This window comes from Microcaecilia unicolor, chromosome 10 (assembly GCF_901765095.1).
Source record: "Microcaecilia unicolor chromosome 10, aMicUni1.1, whole genome shotgun sequence".
Lineage (NCBI taxonomy): Eukaryota > Metazoa > Chordata > Amphibia > Gymnophiona > Siphonopidae > Microcaecilia > Microcaecilia unicolor.
The window spans coordinates 50,981,918-51,002,937 of NC_044040.1; the positions used below are offsets into that span (position 1 = coordinate 50,981,918).

The following is a 21,020-nucleotide window of genomic DNA, read 5'->3' on the forward strand; positions in this document are numbered from 1 at the left end:
CCCTTGCAGGTGTAGGTTTGTAAAAAGTGCTTGTTTGCGCCAGCTCTTTTTTGGAGGGAATTCTCCATTGCTTATTTCCCACTCCAAAGTGACAAACACAAATGCCGCAAAAGTGGAAGACTATACTCCACTACGTATTAAAGTCCACGACAAGTTGGGGTAATCAAAGAGGGCAGAAATGGGAGCGAAGGCTTAAGAGGATAGGATTGGCAGCAGCAAAAACCACAATTGCTGCATTTTGGAAACAGACGGGGGGGGGGGGGGGGGGCAACGGTGAAGACTTGGATTGGGAGAATTAGGGGAATTTCTATGTTGGAAGAATTAACAGATAAAAGAAGGGGGAGGTATAATCCTGAAACAGCAGAATGGAGTCATATAGAGCGGATGTTAAGGCAGGAGTAGAAGGGAAGGGGGGGTAATAGGGAATGACATGAAAAGGGGGGAAGAGAAGTGGGAATTAGGGGGAGGGGAGGGGAGGGGGAGTGGGTGAAGGAGGCGGGGAGCAGGGGGTACACAAGGGGGGAAAAGGGGGGGATTTGTTATAACTTCTTGTTTCTATGTACAATTCCCAAGGATGTGACTAGAGAATGTTAGAATGTCACTGTTGTACCAGGCTTGGATTTGTACTGATGTTTGTGGTATATTAAATAAACTTTACAAATTGAAAAAAAAAAAATAAAGTCCACGGCAGGGCTCTTCCAAAAACAACAGGAAGACGGAAATTCAAATAAAACAGTGAAAAATGAGGATTACAGCCTCTGTTGTGAATTATAATATTAGCATTGCTACTCCCACCACAATCAAACAACAAAAAACAAACTTCCAAGCAAACAAATAAAATACAAAAAAACAATTCTTTGGTGGCAAAATTATTGGCTGCAGCTTCTTTATTTAATTAAATATTTAACACTTTACAAAAAAAAAAAAAAATTCTGTATTTAACTAACTCCATTGATCCCCATTAGTACCAGGTGGCTCTAACCTACCCCTGAGCCCTTCATTAGAAGCTAGTCTGTGACGACATAGCCCCAGCTCACATCATAAATTAAAACAAGCCAAATTGCATATAACATTAAAGAATTTTCTTTAAATTGAATTTAAGCGAGTCTTGCTGTGTCGCCAAAACCTTGCCTTGGTTCGATGCGGTATCGCATCCAAGCCTTGATTTCTTTTCTGCAACTTCACTAAATTCAACCCCAAGTTCACCCCAATGCCAATGACCGCCTGGCTTTTACCCTACTAACCCCGCATAAGTTACTACCCAGCCACCCAACCATCCCATAAGCCATCCCATTCCTCACCTTCAAACCAACTAAACATGTTGCCCAACCCCCACCCTGAAGACACTCCACTCCAGGGTGAGCAGAGTGGGTGCTTTAAATAAACCCTCTTTTCATCTCCCCAACTCTCTCACACCACTTTCACAACCTTCCACCACCCTATAACGTGTTCAACCTGGCCAAAACACAGCCCCACAATAGCTTCCTGCTCTCGCACTTTCCTCCAATTACCTTCCCCTCCTGAACATTCTAATCCTCTCTGCTCCCAAAACAGCTTTAATTATTGATTTTTTTTTATAACTCACCCTTCTATATTAATTTAAACATAATCTTAATGATTCTTTAATTAATTTAATTTATTGAAACCCTTTTTCCTCCCTACCCCACTCCCCTTCCACCTTTTTTTAAATAATGAATGCTGACTGCTGCTCTGGACAAGGCTAAATGGCAATTATTAAATTAGTGGACGTTACATATACATGTAGGTTTGCAAAATGACAATCAAACATATGTACTGTAACTTACACATATAAATTACTAAACCCCAATTTGCATATGTAAGTTGCTGCATTCCTCTGTTCAGTTTTTCAAATTATCCCCCCACCTTTTACAAAGCTGCGTGGTAATGCTGACACAGCCTATTAATGGGCTGTTTCAGCACTACCGCACCAGGAGCTGCTAGCATGGCTTTGTAAAAAGGGGGAGGGGGTATATCGTTATAAAATAGCTGCTCCTGCTGGATGTGCAGACAAATACACGCAGTCCATTTTCGGCATGAGAACTTACCACCACCCATTGACTTAGCGGTATGGTCTCACGCATTAACTGGACGGTAATCATCAGTGTGTGTATACTGCCGATTACTGCCAGGTAAGCGCCACATGGTAGAACATTTCTACTGCATGTTTTGGATGCACATCAAAAACGGAATTACCACCCGAGGCACGCAGTAGCCAGGCAGTAGTTCCAATCTGATGCACGTTGTACACGCCTTGCTTATAGACATGCAGTTGTGAGAAAATTAATGCTACTGGGACATGATAGTGGTAGGGGACATCTAAGAGTGTTCCATTGTATGGCATTTTAGGACCAAAGTAGCACTCACTGCAGCTTAGTAAAGGGCTCCTATATAAATTCTTCACCTTCTACAGCGGTTATTTTCCTTGTCTCCTTATCAATTGAGGGAATGTAGAGTTGAGCAGATATGCTCAGGTCAGGTTTATGTGCGTATTTTTGGAGGCTCTTTTCTCAGAAAATACAGACCCAGTGTTTCCAAGTTTCAACCATTCCAGATAGTCACACTTTCTTCCTTTATGGTAGATTTATTGAATTTCCATCCCTTTCATAGAGAGTTATCACTCCTATAAATAGACGGACAGCCTGTATTTCCCCTTTCATATAATTCTTGCCAGTAAGAACAGTCATTTCAAGGAAAAATACATGACCAATGCCCGCAAACATTCTAGCAGGTTCCCTTTTCTGTTTTTCAGCATTTACAATTTGGGAAATAATTATACAAAAAGGTAAATGGCCATCCATTTGCAGGAACAATAAGTTCTATAAAATTATAGGACAATGTTCTGTAGAAGTGCAATGCAAAATGAATTAATAATGCTACCAGGGCAATTGTGTAAGTCTATTTATGATTTGCTTCCCCATATATAAACCGTGCTGATCTACATTTGTGATTGGTAGGACATACCATACAATACAAAGGATACTTAAAATCAAAGAGAAAGTGTTCTGTCCAACATTTTACATTTCATCCTGGTGGTTCTTTTTATTATCAATATTTATATATCCTACAGCACATGCGTACAGTACTGTACATAATAGACCGCCTTTACTCCCTGGAGTTTACAATTTAGTCAGAACTGACAGACAGCAAAAAACAAAAGGGGTCTATTTACTAAGCTGCGGTAAAAAGGGCCCCATGCTAGCAGTGGGGGCCATTTTTGCGTGCACGCTGAGGCCCTTTTTAACACAGCCGGTAAAATGGCCGAAAAAAAGACTTGACTATGCAGTAAGATTGCTCTTACTGCATGTCCATATGGGGGTGGGGGGCACTTACTGCCGCCCATTAAGATGGCGGTAAGGGCTCCCGCGCTAACCTGGCGGTAACTGGGTAGCGCACATCGCTGCCTGATTATCGTTGGGTAAATGTTTCTACTAGTGCTGGAAATGCTGCATGCTGGGAGTTGAGCCGGCGGTAGCTACAGATTGGCACACGGTAAGCCTGCGGTGGGCTTACCACCACTTAGTAAAAGAGCCTCAAAGTTATACACATCCTCATCACATATACACAGCTGTAGTTATGCCAGATCTATGGTTGGTGCAAATACAGGCATATAAATGTTAGGTGTGCTGATGCTGGGCGATGCTAGTATTTTATAAAGGAATCTGGGTACCCAGCACTGTTCCCTCTAAGTTGAGTAGGAATTCTCCACCTACAGTCCAGCCAGTTGGCAGGGCCGCCGAGAGACTGGGCCGGGCCCGGGGCAAGGCCGCCCCGGGGCCCCGCCCTGCCCCAGGGGCCCCGCTCCTGCCGCCCCCCCACCCCTCCAAGGTCTCCGCCACCACCGCCGCTCCCCCCTCCGTCTTCCACTGGGCCTGGTCCCCTGCATTGAAATTACAGCGCCTCTGACCTCCGTGTGAAAGCGCTGCAGGCAGCAGGGCAGAAGATCGCCTCCCTTCAACCCTCCTTCCTTCCTTGTGTCCCGCCCTCACGGAAGTTATGTCAGATGAGGGCAGGACACAGTGAGGGAAGGAGGCCCAAAGGGAGGCGATCTGCTGCTCTGCTGCCTGCAGCGCTTTTACACGGAGGTGAGAGGCGCTGTGATTTCAATGCAGGGGACCCGGCCCGGTGGCAGACGGTCGATGACGGAGGGCAGGTGGGACTGCGGCTCCGGGCCCCCCTTGGAGGCCCGGGCCTGGGGAATTTTGGCCCCCCTGCCCCCCTCTCGGCGGCTATGCCAGTTGGGGGGATGCTATTTTACTATCATGTTCTGAATAGTGAAGGACAGACAAGTTCTGCAAGACTCCAGAAGACCTGCCTGTCCCTAGTGACTGAAAAATTAATATTGATGTCTCACCCCCCCCCCCCCCCCCCCCCCCGGCAGCAATGCATTTGGAAGACTCCTGCTCAGCTTAGATGTAATAGTTGTGCCCAGATGCGATTATATAATAGGTTCTATCTGCACAGCATCAGGGTGCCTAAAAGGAAAAAAACCTACTTTTAGAATTGGATAAGTTCTTTTGAATATTCAGCCCAGGATGGGTGAATGAGGATAGGGTAGGGAGAGAGCAGTGTAACTGTTCATTGGTTGTCTTATCACCTTTGTTGCTATTTGAAAAAATAATCTTTCACTTGAACCTGCAATGCTTCTTCTTCTAGGTGGTATCTGCATTGCCCAATCTCTAAAAATCCCACGTGAACCCAAACCAGGAGCATTTGACACCATTATCAAACGCATGTTGGAACCCCCTTCTGCTCGTGCCATAATCTTGTTTGCAAATGAAGATGATATCAGGTACTTCCTTTTTTTTCTGTGCATGGTTACATGTTGCATGTGATTCCATTTATTAGCGAAACAAATTTATTGGGCCTGCCTTTCTCTTCTAGTAGATTTCACATTGCAATTCAAAATCAATTCTTGTGAAACCTGAGGTGTAGGGAATATCAATTGCACTTATAAAATGCAAGTCCACAGCTCGACAGGAACAACACAGCAGCTATCTTGTTCCTAAGACAGAACATCCAACAGATTAGGTCACAAAGGACGGGCAGAATGATGCTGATAAGGGTAAGAATGAAGCAAATGAAGACAGTGCAGCATAAGGCCTGAATAAGTGAAAGTAAGATACTCATTGTCAGAATGATTTGCTAATTGCTTCTGGTCTTTGTAACAAGTATGTACAAGAATCGCATCTTGCTAATGCTTTTAGACTTCAATCAATATTAATTTTTGCCTCTTCCATCTTGTGTTGCTTTTTCAGGCGATTGTTAGAAGCAGCCAAAAAAAACAACCAAACTGGCCATTTTCTTTGGATTGGCTCTGATAGTTGGGGGTCGAAAATTGCACCTGTGTATCAACAGGAAGATATAGCAGAAGGGGCTGTTACCATTCTTCCCAAAAGAGCTTCTATAGATGGTGAGTATATAACCCATAAATTCACAGTACAAACAACCTCGATAGGGCCTGATGTTCTAAATAATTTTCTCATTATGTGTCAATTAGATGCTTAGCACATCTGGCTTATAGTCAAGTTTAGTGGTTAGCAGAGACTGCATTTTGATTGCCTGCTTCTTTATAGTAACTAAAGGGGTTGTATACAAAAGTGCGCTAAATACTAAGGAATCTATTATATTCCTATGGGTGTCTTACCTTAGTAAAAGAGCCCCTAAATTATTTCCATAGCTATTGTCGCTATTATTTATTTAATAATCCCATCGTATACATTTATGGTGAACAATTTTATTTATGTCCATTTAAAAATCAACAGAATTTGTTTAATATTATTACTATATTTACCACCATAGTATCTCCAATTCAAATTACAACACACGTGCAGGCAGATGTTATGTATGTAGAAAGGGAAATTCACACATCCAGATCAAGAGACGGAGAATTCCCATACTGTTTTACATGACGCTCTGCCAACTGTAGAGCCTTTTGTAAAACAGATGTGCTAAACCCCATGTTAAATTCCCTCCATCTAAGAAGGAGTAGTGATTTTAGAAAACTGCGCATGCAGATAAATGCAGAAATCATTCCTATTTAGAGAGGAAGCAGCTTTCTTAAATCAATACTCCCTCTGTAAAGGGCACCAATCTCGACATCAGTTGCCTCTCAAGGCATCTGTCCCTCCCTCCCCCCCCCCCCCCCACACACATGAAAAAAACCTCCGCACACATGGCCACAACTCCCCAATGCCAGCACCCCATTCACAAACCCCTCGACAGCTCCTTGATGACAGCCCCTTATTTAACCCCCCTCCTTCGATTCCAGACCTCTGCAACAACTTCCCCACAATGCCAGCCCCCTTATGGCAGCCCAAGCGTGGTCAACTACCTATTATGTGTTCTCCTCCCTTTGAGGCCCAACTGTTTCTGAAGGTTTAAGGTGCCAAGATAAAGCCACACCGGCAGATCATGCCCACCCTTATCCTCAACCCACTCTGCAGGCTGGGGGTCCCTGGGGTTTAGTGGGGTGGGAGCATAGGTGTTGCCACGGGGATGCAAATGCCCCCCAATATTTTATTTGCACCCCCAGTGAAAGCTAGTGCCAAAGCTGTGCATCTCCTTTCCTCCCCCCCCCCCCCATGGGCATTACAAACTTATAGAGTTTGCTAGCACTACTGGCCTGGCAGCAATTACAACAGGCTCTCTCTGGTCAGCCCCGGGGTCTTTTCCTCTGTCGCAACTTCCTGTTTCTGCATAGGAAGAATGTGGCAGAGGGAAAGTCTCAGAGCCGCAGGAGGGAGGCTGTTGTAATCACTGCCCGCAATGCTGGCAAACTCTGTAAGTTTGTAGGGCCACGAGGAGGGAGGGAGGACAGACAGTGAGGTAAGGAAGTGATGATAGATCCACAGGGGAAGAAGCTGCACTTGCATGAAGGGAAGGGAAGGGAGGGGAGAGGAGAGGGGGACATAGATAAATGTGCTGTCTGAAAATTGGCCACATTCCCTGAAGGTAAAAAAAGTAAGCTCATTGTGGAACAGCACACATATTTTAACCTGTACATAGCAAAGGAACTCCTAGGTTCAGGATTAGGAAAGGAGAATGATATAATGCCCAAAGTTTTGCATTTTCAAAACCAAGCGCACTATCTGGAAGTGAAAAAGTGTCCACGGAAAAAGCATATGCAAATGTCTGTGTTTTCTATTGGCAGTTCTGAAAGGGAAAAACATTTGCATGCCTTCCCTTTGAGAACTGCCTTAATGTCTGTGGGATGACTACTTGTGGATTTTATAAGCTCCTGTGTTCTTTTGAAAATCACCACTCCCCTTTTGTGTCAAGCAAATATTACATTTTTAATCCTATTTTTTTCTTCTCAGGATTTGACAGATTTTTTCGGAGTCGTACTCTGGCCAATAATCGAAGAAATGTGTGGTTTGCAGAATTCTGGGAGGAGAATTTTGTATGCAAATTGGGATCTCATGGAAAAAGAAACAGCAATGTCAAGAAGTGTACAGGTACTTATATGAATATAAAAATATTTGAGGGAATTTCCTTGAGCAATATTTTATTTTGTCAATCTTTCACAATATGACCACACATTCAAAGATAAAATGTAATATTTTGTTTAATTCATAGTTGAGATCTACTCTGATTTGTTAGGAAAATGAAACGAATTATGATATATCATGCTGTACCAAATATATTTTTGATAAATATGCTTTTCTTTTAAAACTGATACCCTGAGTTTCAAGACAGGATGTTTAGGCTTCCTAGAAAATTGTGAAGTCTGAGCCTGCTGAGAAAAGTCACTCCCTTAAATAGAGACATATTAATATTGATCTGTTTCAATTGAGTTTGTCATCCTATGTGGTTGAAATTGATTTACAACTTCTCTGAACGTTACAGCTTTGGTAAGCACCTGGAATGACGTTTCTCCATTGATACTATATAAGGTTGCTTCATTTGTTAACGCGTTCTTATAAGATGTCATCTTTTCATGGTTTACCACAGCTGAAGCAAACTAAAGAAAAGTTTTGTAGATTTGGAATACAGCTGGAAAATATTCTTGAGGTCAGCTGCTAGTTCACGCCGGAAAAAAAAATCTTATTTTACTGCAAGGATCAGGTTAGATTTTAATCGGTCACTGGTGTAGTTTTTGACTGTTAAATATTTAACATATTTTTCCTTCAGATGATATTCCCAATTCTCAGATGCCTAAGAAGCCTATTTACTAAATTGTGGTAAGGTTCTGCATTTACCATGTGTTTATTGCTATAGTTAAAGTACAATAATTACAAAACCTCTGTGTTAACTGTTGGGAACATTCACAATATCTGCCTATACAGTTAATGCAGAAAATACATCTTTACTGTGTGTTAGTGATGCAGTCGGCTACACTTATTCAGGTGGCATTATCTTCACCCTGTTATCTGTCACATCACCGGTTAACACGTGGAAGCTTACCATGCATTAACTGAGGCAAAGTATCTGGCTATTCCATTCTGCATTAGGAAGTTAATGTGGAAATTAGCATATGCTGTTAAACTGTTGTGCTGATAGCATGGACCTAAGCTGACAATGCACATTAATTCCCTCATTAATTCCTCAGCATAGCTTAGTAAATATACCCCTAAGGAGCTTATTTTCAAAGCAATGGATGTCTCAAAATGCCCAACATGGGTGTGCATGTGCTTGAAACATTCAAATCCCGATTTTGCAAAGGCAGAAAAGGGACATCCAACACATTCAAATAGCAAGGGGGCATGTTGTGGGTGTGCTTTGGGTGGAACTAGGGAGGGCACAAAATCAGGAGATCCCATAGTGATTACCAAATGAGAAGAAATGTCCAAGCCTAAAAAGAAGGACACCCTAAGGTAGACCTGTTTCAGTCATGTCCAGGGTACAAAATGTGATCTGATTGAGCAGCTGACCACATGAGGGATTAAGGCATAACACCTCGTTAATCCCCTAGTGGTTGCTGTCCCCCTATCTCTCCCCTGAAAATGAAACTGAAAGGGGATACCAGGCTCTATGATAGCTTCAGATATTATGGGTTTTCTGAGCAAATCAGACAGTAAGTCTGAATATCCTGTTGGTTAGTGCAGTAGACTTTACACCAAGAGACCTACATTCAAATCCCACTTTAACTGTTTCATTATTTTTTTTATTGTTAGCTCTCCAGAAACAGAAAAATACCTACTGTACCTAAAAATATAAGCCACCTGAAGGCTATTGAAATGGTGTACATTCAGGTACAATAAGTATTTTTTCTGTTCCTGGAGGGCTCACAATTACAAAATAAGAGTTAAAGTGGGATTTGAACCTGGTTACCCTTGATTTAAAATAGACTGCAATAACCACTAGGCTGACCTTCTACTCAGCATGTATGTTTGTGTGGCCATTCTAGGAATGCTGCCAACCAGACGTCCTTGTCCTTGCTTTTTTGATGTACTTATGTTGGACGTTCCAGTTTGTGAAATGACTGTTCATGCTGGACATCCTCAACACATGGATGTCCATCTCAGGTGTTTTTGAACAGGAAATCCTGACATATTTCCTGTTGGAAAATACATGTGAGATGGATGTCCATTTTGGAATTTATGAGCTGGACATTTCTATTCTAACTTGGATGTCTTTTTGAAAATGTCCTCCAAATGTTTTACAGAGATTGTAGGTATTGTATGTAAGCACTTCTTTGGATCTTTAGTAATTTATAATGTTTCTGTTTCTGCTGTAGATGTTTTGTGGAATAGTTTTTGTCCTTCGTCACAATATTTTCTCTACAGAATCTTATCACAGTTGAATAGTTTATCTTCTATGTATGACCCATATCCAACATGGGTTATGATTGCTATGAGAGAGATCTGCTCTGATATTATTGTGAGGGTAGTGAACGCATCATTAAGAGAGGGTGTGTTCTCTATTTTAAAAAGAGTATATGTTCAATCAGTATTAAAAAAGGCATTGCCATATCCAGCAGACCCTACTAATTATCACCCCATCTTTTCCCTTCCATTTTTGAGAAAGTGGTTCTTGCTTTTCTTAGTAATCATAAATTGCTTGAAACCCACCAACTCAGCTATCATCGAGGGCATATTACAGAAATGTTTTCAGTTTTGATTTCATTCAATGAGGTCTTGGATCAAGGAAACTCACCTTGGCTGCTTCCCATTGCTCTTTCACCAGCAAACCATATCCTTTTTTTCTGGACAAATGCCTACTGTGTAGAAGATGGCAGTTGTCTGCCCAGTTCTGAAGAAGGTATCCTTAGACACCTCTCTACCTGCTCATTACCACCTGGTCTCCAACTTATGCTTCAGAAGGTTGTGTTTACCCAACTCTCATCTTTTGCTGAAAAGACACTCACCCTTCAGTCTAGAGAATCGGGCTTTAGACTTCACTACAGCACTGAGACAGTTCTTACCGTGGTTTTTAAAGTGAAATTCATTCCCACCTAGATAAAGGCTAAAACACCCCTGAACTTTGATATGATATGATGTACTGCTTGTAGTCTGCCAGCTCCCATAACTTAGGTTCAAAGAGGATGACAAAAAAAAACATTGATTTATATAATTAAAAAGATTTCAGGAACAAATAAGTCTTTACATTTTTATGAAAAGAAAGATAAGAGGGCAATAGTCCTGAGTTCAATATGCAAAAAGTACCAATTATGGACTGCTTGATGCCTGTAAAGATTTTTAGTATTTAACCCCAGAAAATGAGGGAAAATAAAGGATTCCCAAATTGACTTATCTGCTGCGTTTGAATTAATTGACCACTCTCTGCTGTTATCTCAACTTTCTGCCTTAGGACTATCAGGAACAGTTCTACAATGCTTCTCCTTTGTTGTATTGGATTGCTTATGCAAGGTAGTTACCCTGCCATCTACTTCACAACCCTGGAAGCTTCAATATGGGGTACCACAGGGTTTCATCCTCTCACTTCTACTTTTTAACTTTTTCCTATATCCACTAACCACTGTTATACAAAATTCTGCAGTATCCATTGATCTACATACCAATGATATTTTTCCACTTTTTTTTCACAGATCCTGATACCCTTTCCATTACTCCTTCACAGGCCTGTCTTGACTCTGTTGCAAACTGGCTTTCTGCTCATTGCCTTGTTTTAAATAATGACAAAACAGTTGCCTACTGGATTACATGCAGTCCAACTCGACCAACTCAGGACCTAAATCTCATAGGTAGTTTGATTACTCCTGTTGACTTTTTCCACCATATAGGAATAACTCTAGGTTTTCAGCTTTCCTTTGTTCTTCAAATCTCTACTGTTCTTAGAACTGGGTTTTTCATTATATGACAGCTAAGGTCTGTTAGAGAATTCTTTAGTCATGACTCTTTTCATGACTATTCACTCTCTCTCCTTAGCACCAGGCTTGATTATTGCAATATCATTTGCCCTGGTTCCTCCTAATCTAACTTGAAGATTTTGCAGACCCTCCAGAATACTGCCATCCACCTCCTTTTCCATGCTCATAAAACCAATCGAGTCTCACCTTTCTTAAAGAAACACCTTTGGCTCCCAATAGATTAACGGGTCAAGTATACAATTCTGTTACTTGCCTTTAGAGCATACAGGATAGTAGTTCTATCTTATATGACAACCTTTACCATACCTTATACTCTCATACATGCCCTCTGCTCCTTAAAGGACCATCGAATGGTACTACCAGGTCCACGGGCCACGTAACTTTAATCTACTGCACCTTTCTTCTGGAATATTTCGTTAACAATCCATGCTGAACTTTCTTTTAAACATTTCAAAATGGCTATTAAGACCTGGTTATTCAAGCAGGCGTATGGTATAGGAGAGTATGACTGGTCTATGATTATCTTTTTCTCCTATCCCTTTATCCAGTTATATTACCTTTCCCTTCCAGCTAGCCCCTCCCTATAACTGCTGACTGATAACAATACCTATGTTACTAGATTGTTGCAATGCTGAAAGTTGTAACTGATCATTTTCTATTGCAAGACCAGTCCTTTGGAATTGTCTTCCTGAAAATATTAGGTTGTAGTGGGACATTCTGTTATTTAGGAAAAAAAAGCAAAGGTGTTCTTTTTTCCAGTTTGCCTTTTATTGAAGTGATAGTGTTTATACATGATTTCAGTGGCGTTCCTTGGTTGGCTGACACCCGGGGCGGATCGCCGCTGCGCGCACTCCCCCCCCCCGGGTTCATTGCAACACGGCGCCCCCCCGGCGTGGCACGGCCCCCCCACAGCCCCCCCGGCGTGGACCCCCCCAGCGCAGCGCCTCTCACTCCCCCCCCCCCCCCGACAGTCCCCACCTGCCTACCAGCTGAGCTCCGTGCACCCGGCACCTCGAATCTGCAGCGCTGCTGACTGTAAAAGAAGAAAATTGTCTCATCGTTGGCCCTTCCCTCATATTGTGTCCTGCCCTCTGATGTAACTTCCTATTTCCTCGAGGGAGGGACACAGTGAGGGAAGGGCCAACGACGAGACAATTTTCTTCTTTTACAGTCAGCAGCGCTGCAGATTCGAGGTGCCGGGTGCACGGAGCTCAGCTGGTAGGCAGGTGGGGACTGTTGGATGGGGGGGGGGAGTAAGAGGCGCTGCGCCAGGGGGGCCATGCAGAGCACCCCCACACCCGTTGACACCAGGGGCGGACTGCCCCCATCGCCCTGCCCTTGCTACGCCACTGCATGATTTGCTTTTGTTTAATCCTTTTATGCTTTAGTTCCTTTATACATTTTTAATATCTGGATTTATGTTTATTTATTAAAGGGGTCTTGTACTAAAGCTTAGCTTGAGTTATCTGCAGTTGGACCCATATGAATAAAATGGGCTCTGCTGCAGATAGCTCGAGCTAAGCTTTAGTAAAAGACCCCCCCCCCTTCATGTTTTAGATGATTTCATAGGTTGACAGTGGGTTTTAATACTTTTAAAACAAGCAGGTAGATATAGATGTGAAAGATAGTGGATCTAGCTGGTTTGAACCTCAGTTCTAAATATATGAGTAATATTATGTTGTCTGCCCAATACAGTATAAAAACAAGCAGTTTATTTGAAGACACTGGTCAATAATTTAAGGTCACTTCAAAAGAAAGCATATAATAATGTGATATAAAATATTGTACAGTGTTTGAACCAATAGCCATAACAATCATTAGTAACATAAAGCTGAAATGTACTAACACTGTATACCAGTGGTATGCATTGACTGTTCATTAGGGCTTCAGATAGGTTGGGTTTCCAGGACACCACTAATGATGATGCATGGAATAGATTTGCTTGCAACCCAAGGCCCAGGTTCAAATTGCACAGCAGCTCCTTGTGGCCTTGGACAAGCCATTTAACCCTTCATGCCTTGGGTCAGATGCTGAGCAAGTTCTAGCAGCATTGCCAATTTGGGTCAGCAGCCAATTTGGGTCAGTAGCAGCATTTTACACTGTGGGAGAAGGCAATGGCAAACCACTCCTGTATCATGCAAGGAACATCATGGAGGGAGGAGGAGAGTCCCTCATTGTGTGGTCACCAGGCATCAGTTTAACTTGAGGCACATCTGGATCTGGAGATTTTACTTGCAGGCTACCTATACTGTATGCAAATCTATCATACACATATTTACTAGACATATCCTGAAAATTTTACCATTTCTGTCCTCATGGACCAAAAGTGGCTACTACTGCTACATGTACCATAGCAGACAATGCTGAATTGTATTATTTTTGACATCTATTTGCTCTTCGAGTTACATTATCAGTTTATCGGGGTACTATGTTTTTGACATCTTTCTGCACTTTTTGTTGGTCAAGTCTGTCTTTACGTAGTAGAGGCTCTTCTGTGTAAAGACAGACTTGACCAATAAGAAGTACAGAAAGATGTCTTAACCTAGTACAGTGTAACAAGTAATGCATTTGTGTGGAGGCTCCTATTCACAAAGATGCAATAAGGGGTGTGGCTTTCCTTTCCTCCCTTGACCTCCTTCCATCCTGTTTGTGGGAACACTAATTTTCAATTGTTTTCTTTTTTCACATAAGTAAATAGCTTTACTTATGCTTATATTTATTCATTTACTCGATATACCACCTTTCTTCTCATGGACCGTTGTGAAAATTGTCCATGTAGGAAGTAATTTTATAAATAAATTTCTGCACATAAAAGCTGGTTTTACATGTAGAAAAGCCTTTTATAAAATTGCAAGACTATTTATACATGTATATGTATATGTGCTTACAAGATTGTGTGTACCTATGTTGTATATAGTTGTTCCTGTGGGAGTTGTGTGGATGTAGTATAGGTGGACTTGTGATAAGAGAGCACACACATGTATTTATACCAACTTTGAAGCAGGAATAAATGTGTGCCTCAGTATTTTTGTCCTATTGAGGATAGTTGGCTCTGAAAAATTGACTGAAAATAGCTGTCTTTTTGAACTTTTCACGAAAGTTCCCTATAATATGAGCAGCATCAACCCTAAGAGAACAGCTTTCAATTTATTATATGAGAAACCAGTTGATTCCTATATGAGGAGGGAAAAGCACAACCTGGGTTCCCATCCAGCAACAGATCCAAAAGGCCCAATTCAGAATCGGTCACTTATCCCCCAACCACATTACCTTGCTGGGTATGAGCTGAAGAAGGGGTAGGGGGTGGCTGTTGTTGTGCAGAGACCCATACTGGTTTCCAATCCAGTGGTAAATTTTTCCTGCCAGATGATACAACTCCAGTGGGTAGGATCTAAAAGTCAGTTATAGAAGCCACTTTGCTTGCAGCTGTCCCTGTGCTCCTGCACAGCTTTTGGTTGTTTTTTTTATTTATCAATTATGATTTAATTTATGTGTGTATTTATACTGTATGTATGCTATGTTGTTTTGCAGAATCAATATATTTGACTCTTGAGGCAGGCGCTTGTGGCGCCAAAATGCATGGCTGCGTTGAGTCATTTTAGTCATTACCTATTTAATAAACCACATGCTTTGGAGCCACATTGGTCTACCCCCTTCTTTTTGTGTGCTGTGTTGTGGACTGTTAGGGTGATACTTCTACTTTGTTTTTGCTGTGCTGCATTTTGCATGCACACACCATGTGCTAAAACCTTTGGGGTCCATTTACTAGGCTGCAGTATGCACTAATGTGTGCTTACCACTGCAAAAAAGGGCTTACCACGGGGCACACTCAGGTGTCCTGCTTTAGCTTTGGGGGTGGAGATTAGGCATGAAAGAAATCTCCGTGAACCTGGAAGACTTAGAGGGGCATAATTGAATGAAAACGTCTATCTCCATGGGCGTTTATCTCCGAGAACGGGTCCGTGAAGGGGCGGACCGAACCGTATTTTCGAAAAAAATAGACGTCCGTGTTTTATTCGACAATTTGTGAGCTGGGCGTTTTTGTTTTTCAGTGATAATGGAAAATGAAAGCGCCCAGCTCAAAAACGAATAAATCCAAGGCGTTTGTTCGTGGGAAGGGCCAGGAGTCGTAGTGCACTGGTCCCCCTCACATGCCAGGACACCAACCGGGCACCCTAGGGGGCACTTTTACAAAACCAAAAAAAAAAGTAAAAGAGCTCCCAGGTGCATAGCACCCTTCCCTTGTGTGTTGAGCCCCCCAAATCCCCCTCAAAACCCACTGCCCACAAGTCTACACCATTACTATAGCCCTAAGGGGTGAAGGGGGGCACCTACATGTGGGTACAGTGGGTTTGGGGGGGTTGGACGACTAAGCATTAAGCAGCACAATTGTAACAGGTAGGGGGGGGGATGGGCCTGGGTCCACCTGCCTGAAGTCCACTGCACCCCCCTAACAACTGCTCCAGGGACCTGCATACTGCTGCCAGGGAGGTGGGTATGACATTTGAGGGTGAAAATAAAAAGTTGTGAAACATCATGTTTTGTGGTGGGAGGGGGTTAGTGACCACTGGGGGAGTCAGGGGAGGTCATCCCCGATTCCATCTGGTGGTAATCTGGTCATTTAGGGCACTTTTGGGGGCCTTATTCGTGAAAAAACAGGGTCCAGGAAAAGTGCCCTACATTCTAGCTACAAACGCATACTTTTTTTTCCATTATCGGCGAAAGGCGCCCATCTCTCCTTGGCCGATAACCACGCCCCAGTCCCGCCTTTGCCACGCCTCCGACACGCCCCCGTCAATTTTGTACGCTTCCGCGATGGAGTGCAGTTGAAAACGTCCAAGTTCGGCTTTCCATTATACTGATTTATTCGTTTTTGTGAGATAAACGTCTATCTCCCAATTTGGGTCGAAATCTAGGCGTTTTTCTCTTTCGATTATAAGGTGGTTACTGAGCCAAATCAACAAATTAAAGAGTAGTAAAGAATGTAAAAGTGCTTTTGATTCAGGAGGCAGTTGGTTCTTGATTTTTTGGTTGTTGTTATTGGAGAATTATTTTATGTTTAGTTTGATGTTTAGCTAATGCTTTAATTTGTAAATTTTATTTTATTTATTGGGATTTATGAACTGCTTTTATGAAAAAATGTATGCTTTTGTTGTATTTTGTGCTATTAATATAATGTTGTTTGTAACCTGTTGAGGACTTGGGATTGGTGAGATACAAATATTTCAAATAAATACAATTGGAGGGTTAGATTACATATAGTTGTGCCCTGTAGTCCCTCATCAAGTTGTGCACATTTTGTAGGTAAGTCTTATGACCAGACTTAACCCCCTTTTTACTAAGCTGTGCTAACAGCTGCCATGCACTAAAGCTGACAAAGCCCATTCACTTTCAATGGGCTGTGTCAGCATTGCTGTGTGGCTTAGTAAATAGGGGGGTTAGAGATTGACTTGGGATAAAGATATGTAATGTTTTGCTCCTGCTGTGTGTGTAAAACATTCACATTTTCCTTTTTGCAAGTTGATTTCAGTTAATAAGATTTTAAAGAAGTACTTTCTGAGATCCTATCCTGCTTATAATCGAAAGAGAAAAATGCCTATATTTCGACCCAAATCGGGAGATAGACGTTTATCTCACAAAAACGAATAAATCGGTATAATCGAACGCCGATTTTAGACGTTTTCAACTGCACTCCGTGGCGGATACGGACAAAGTTGACAGGGGTGTGTCGGAGGCGTGGTGAAGGCGGGACTGGGGCGTGGTTATCGGCCTAGGAGAGATGGGCGTCCTCGGCCGATAATCGAAAAAAGAAAGGCGTTTTTAACGATAATTTAGGGCATTTTTGCTGGACCCTTTTTTTTCATGAGTAAGTCCCAAAAAAGTGCCCTAAATGACCAGATGACCACTACAGGGAATCGGGGATCACCTCCCCTGACTCCCCCAGTGGGCACTAACCCCCTTCCACCAAAAAAAAGAAGTTTAAAAACTTTTTTTTCCAGCCTGTATGCGAGCCTCAAATGTGATACCCAGCTCCATCACAGCAGTATGCCGGTCACTGGAGCAGTTGTTAGTGGGTGCAGGTGGACCCAGGCCCATCCCCCCCTACCTGTTACACTTGTGGTGCGTAATACTGAGCCCTCCAACCCCCCCCCAAAACCCACTGTACCCACATGTAGGTGCCCCCCCCTTCACCCCATAGGGCTATGGCAATGGTGTAGACTTGTGGGCAGTGAGTTTTGGGGGAGATTTGGGGGGCTCAGTATACAAGGGAAAGCTGCTATGCCCTTGGGAGCTCGTTTACGGTTTTTCTTTGATTTGTAAAAGTGCCCCCTAAGGTGCCCGGTTGGTGTCCTGGCATGTGAGGGGGACCAGTGCACTATGACTCCTGGCCCCTCCCACAAACAAATGCCTTGGATGTATTTGTTTTTGAGCTGGGCGCTTTCGGTTTCCATTATCGCTGAAAAACAAAAGCGCCCAGCTCAAAAACGAACACATCCAAGGCATTTGCCCCGCACAACCCGTATTTTCGGGAAAAAATATGAACGTCCATTTTTTTACAAAAATACGGTTTGTCCCGCCCCTTCACGTACCCGTTATCGGAGCTAAACGTCCATTGAGATAGGCGTTTTCGTTCGATTATGCCCCTCTATGTCTTCTCCCTGTCTCCTTTCTTGAAGTATCCAAAAGCTTTTATGTTCCAAGGTCAGTAATGATTTAAAGTCAGAGAGGAGATATGGATCAATATTTCTTTGAATGGATTGATTTGGCTAAATGACCTTAACACCAAGAGTCAACTATCTACTAAGTAGCTTCCAATATACCTACCTGAAGGCTACTACTATTACTACTACTACTACTACTACTACTACAATTTAGCATTTCTATAGTGCTACAAGGCTCCTGGACCTGATGGCTTTTCAGCAGAGTATTACAAACTTTTTCTAAATATTTATCTCCCTTACTGTTAAAATGTTATTATGGTGTCATTGATCATGATTTAGTTGAAGGGATATTCACTGAAGCCCGAATTGTGGTTCTCCCTAAAACAAGGAGAAATCCCTCATTAGTTACCAATTGTAGATCAATATCACTGATTAACATAGACAGTAAAATTTATGTGAAAGTTATTGTCCATGGACTTTCAAATATTAGATATTATTCATCCATGTCAGTGTGGCTTTATGCCTATTAGGGCTACTAGTGATAACGTTCATTTATTTTACAACATTCTTCCATTAGCTAATCGTCACCACGACAAACTTGTTGCACTTTCCCTAGATGTGGAGAAAGCCTTCAACAGAGTCAAATTGAAATACCTTTTCCTTACCCTACAACAATTTGGATTTGGACCAAAAATTATACAAATGATTCAACTGCTATACCAAAATCCTAAAGCTATTCTTTTGCTTAACAACAAAATTTCTAAATTGTATCTAAGGGAACCAGACAAAGATGTTCCCTATCCCCATTCTTGTTTAATCTTGCCATTGAACTGCTATTGCTTTGCATGCAAATCTCAGTATCAAAGGTTTATCTTTAGATCAGTGTTCTATAAAATTGTCTTTATATGCAGACAATTTATTGATAAACACTGCTATTCCTTTTATCCCTCATATTTTATCCCTGATTGAAAATTTCTTTGCTATTTCTGGATATAAGGTTAATTGAAATAAAACTGAATGTCTCCCCCTATATGAAGATATCAATACAAATGATTTAGATCCCTTTCAATTTAAAACCCACTTCTCTCATATTAAATATTTAGGCATATTCCTTTGTCGTCCTCTCCATGAAACCATAAACACGAATACAGAAATGCTGTTTCAGTCACTTCCTCTATATCTAAATGGTCCACGCTCCACTTAAGTTGGTGAGGTAGACTTGAGTCTATAAAAATGACCTTAACACCGAGAGTCAACTCTCTACTATGTATGCTTCCAATTCCCCTACCTGATTCCTTTTTTAAGTCCATTGATAGAATATTATTACGTTTCCTTTGGAAGTCTAATGCACCCCCCTTCCAAAAATACTTAAATTACACAAAAATAAAGGAGAGATAAACTTTCTCAACTTTGCAGAATGCAATGGAGCTCATTTTCAAAAGAGAAAAACATCCAAAAAGTGGCATAAATATGCATTTGGACATTTTTCTGACAAAAACGTCCAAATTGGTATTTTCAAAACCAATTTTTAGTTTTTTTTCTATGACGTCCATCAGAAGTGCATTCAAATCACAAGGGGGGGTGAGACAGCTTAGGGCAGTGGTTCCCAAACCTGGTCCTGGAGGTACCCCAGCCAGTTAGGTGTTCAGGATATCCACAATGAACATTCATAAGAGAGATTTGCATTCAACAGAGGCAGTGCATGCAAATCTCTCCCATGAATATTCATTGTGGATATTCTGAAACGCTGACTGGCTGGGGTGCCTCCAGGATCAGGTTTGGGAATCACTGGCATAGGGTGAATGTAAAGATGAACATACATAGGTAGAGTAACAAGAGTCAGAAAATAAGAGGATGGCACTAACAAGAGCCCCCGCACTAGGAGTTAACTGACCCCCAAAGGACTGTTCCCGAAGAATCACAAATTGATAAGAGATGGAACCAGGGAGGGGAAAAATGGCTACCAGCTGGGACCAGATTTCTGACCAGTACTTGTGAATGCACACACATTCAAATATAAGATGCCTGAGAGTACCCGTTTGGGAGTGGCAAGACCAACAGACAGCTGGACTAGAGGGGTTAATAACATGCAACTTATATGGCGTCCAGAGGGATCTATGCAGAAAGAAGTACATAGACTGCGTGGTGGTAGAAGAGTTAGAGCACCTGAAAAGGGACTTCCAAAGCAATTCCCACAGCTTGCCAGAAATAGGTTGCTGCAAGTCTTCCTCCCAGCACCTTCGCAAACCAGTACATTTAGTGCTGGATTTACAAAGAAGATATTTGTAAATGTGGGGAAAAAAAAAAGAAATGTATTAAGTTATGTCCAATAAAAAAGGTATCATCTTAAAAAAACAAAAAGAAAGAAAATAAGAGGATTAATGTAAAGAAAGATGCACATGAAGTCAGAAAGGAGCATGATTATAATCTCAGCTAGGGTAGGAATGAACAAACAAGTCCTGTTACTGTATGTGCAGCTGGTTTCACTTGCTTCTTCCATTAAAGACTTGTGAGAAGAACCAAGCTTTCACCAGCTTCCTGAAGCAGAGAGATTCTCCCATTGAGCGAAGCCTCCATTCGGTAGTGCTGCATGCATTTAACAAGCATGAACACATATGATATTGACAATGAGCTTTAGTTGATATGCCCTGCTATGCAGTACTCTCAGCTGTGTTATAATAGTCTGGAAAAGATTCATTTTTCCAGAATGAAATCCCCATAAGGGCCCAATACACTTGTAGCCAGCTGCACATTCTCATCATAATATTAAAGAGCCCATGCTCCAGCAGGGGACAGCAATGGTGAGCTGAAGAATTCAGAAATCCTGTGTGCAGTTCATATCTTGCCCCAGGGCAAAATTCTCTTCATGGCTAATTTTTTCCAGCCTAATAAATTCTCCCCAAAGTCTTCTCAACAAAAAGCCTGCTGTTCTGATCTAAAATATTACAGAACTGTTAATTAAAATCATTCTTTCATGCATATCCTTTTCCTGTTTGAAGACAAATAGCTTTTTTTTTTTTTTTGCTTATACCGTTGACTGCAGGTTATAACAATTTTTAAGTGGGGGT

General features: G+C 41.9%; 1 protein-coding gene across 1 annotated transcript in view; it reads left to right on the plus strand.

Annotated features, from left to right (window-relative positions):
- Positions 1-21,020, plus strand: part of GRM8 (glutamate metabotropic receptor 8) — a 731,609-nt gene that overhangs the window by 399,127 nt on the left and 311,462 nt on the right. Inside the window, exons 3-5 of the mRNA XM_030216821.1 lie at positions 4,675-4,810; positions 5,277-5,431; positions 7,338-7,475. Coding sequence (XP_030072681.1) covers positions 4,675-4,810; positions 5,277-5,431; positions 7,338-7,475 — 429 coding nt within the window. The remainder of the gene's footprint in view (positions 1-4,674; positions 4,811-5,276; positions 5,432-7,337; positions 7,476-21,020) is intronic.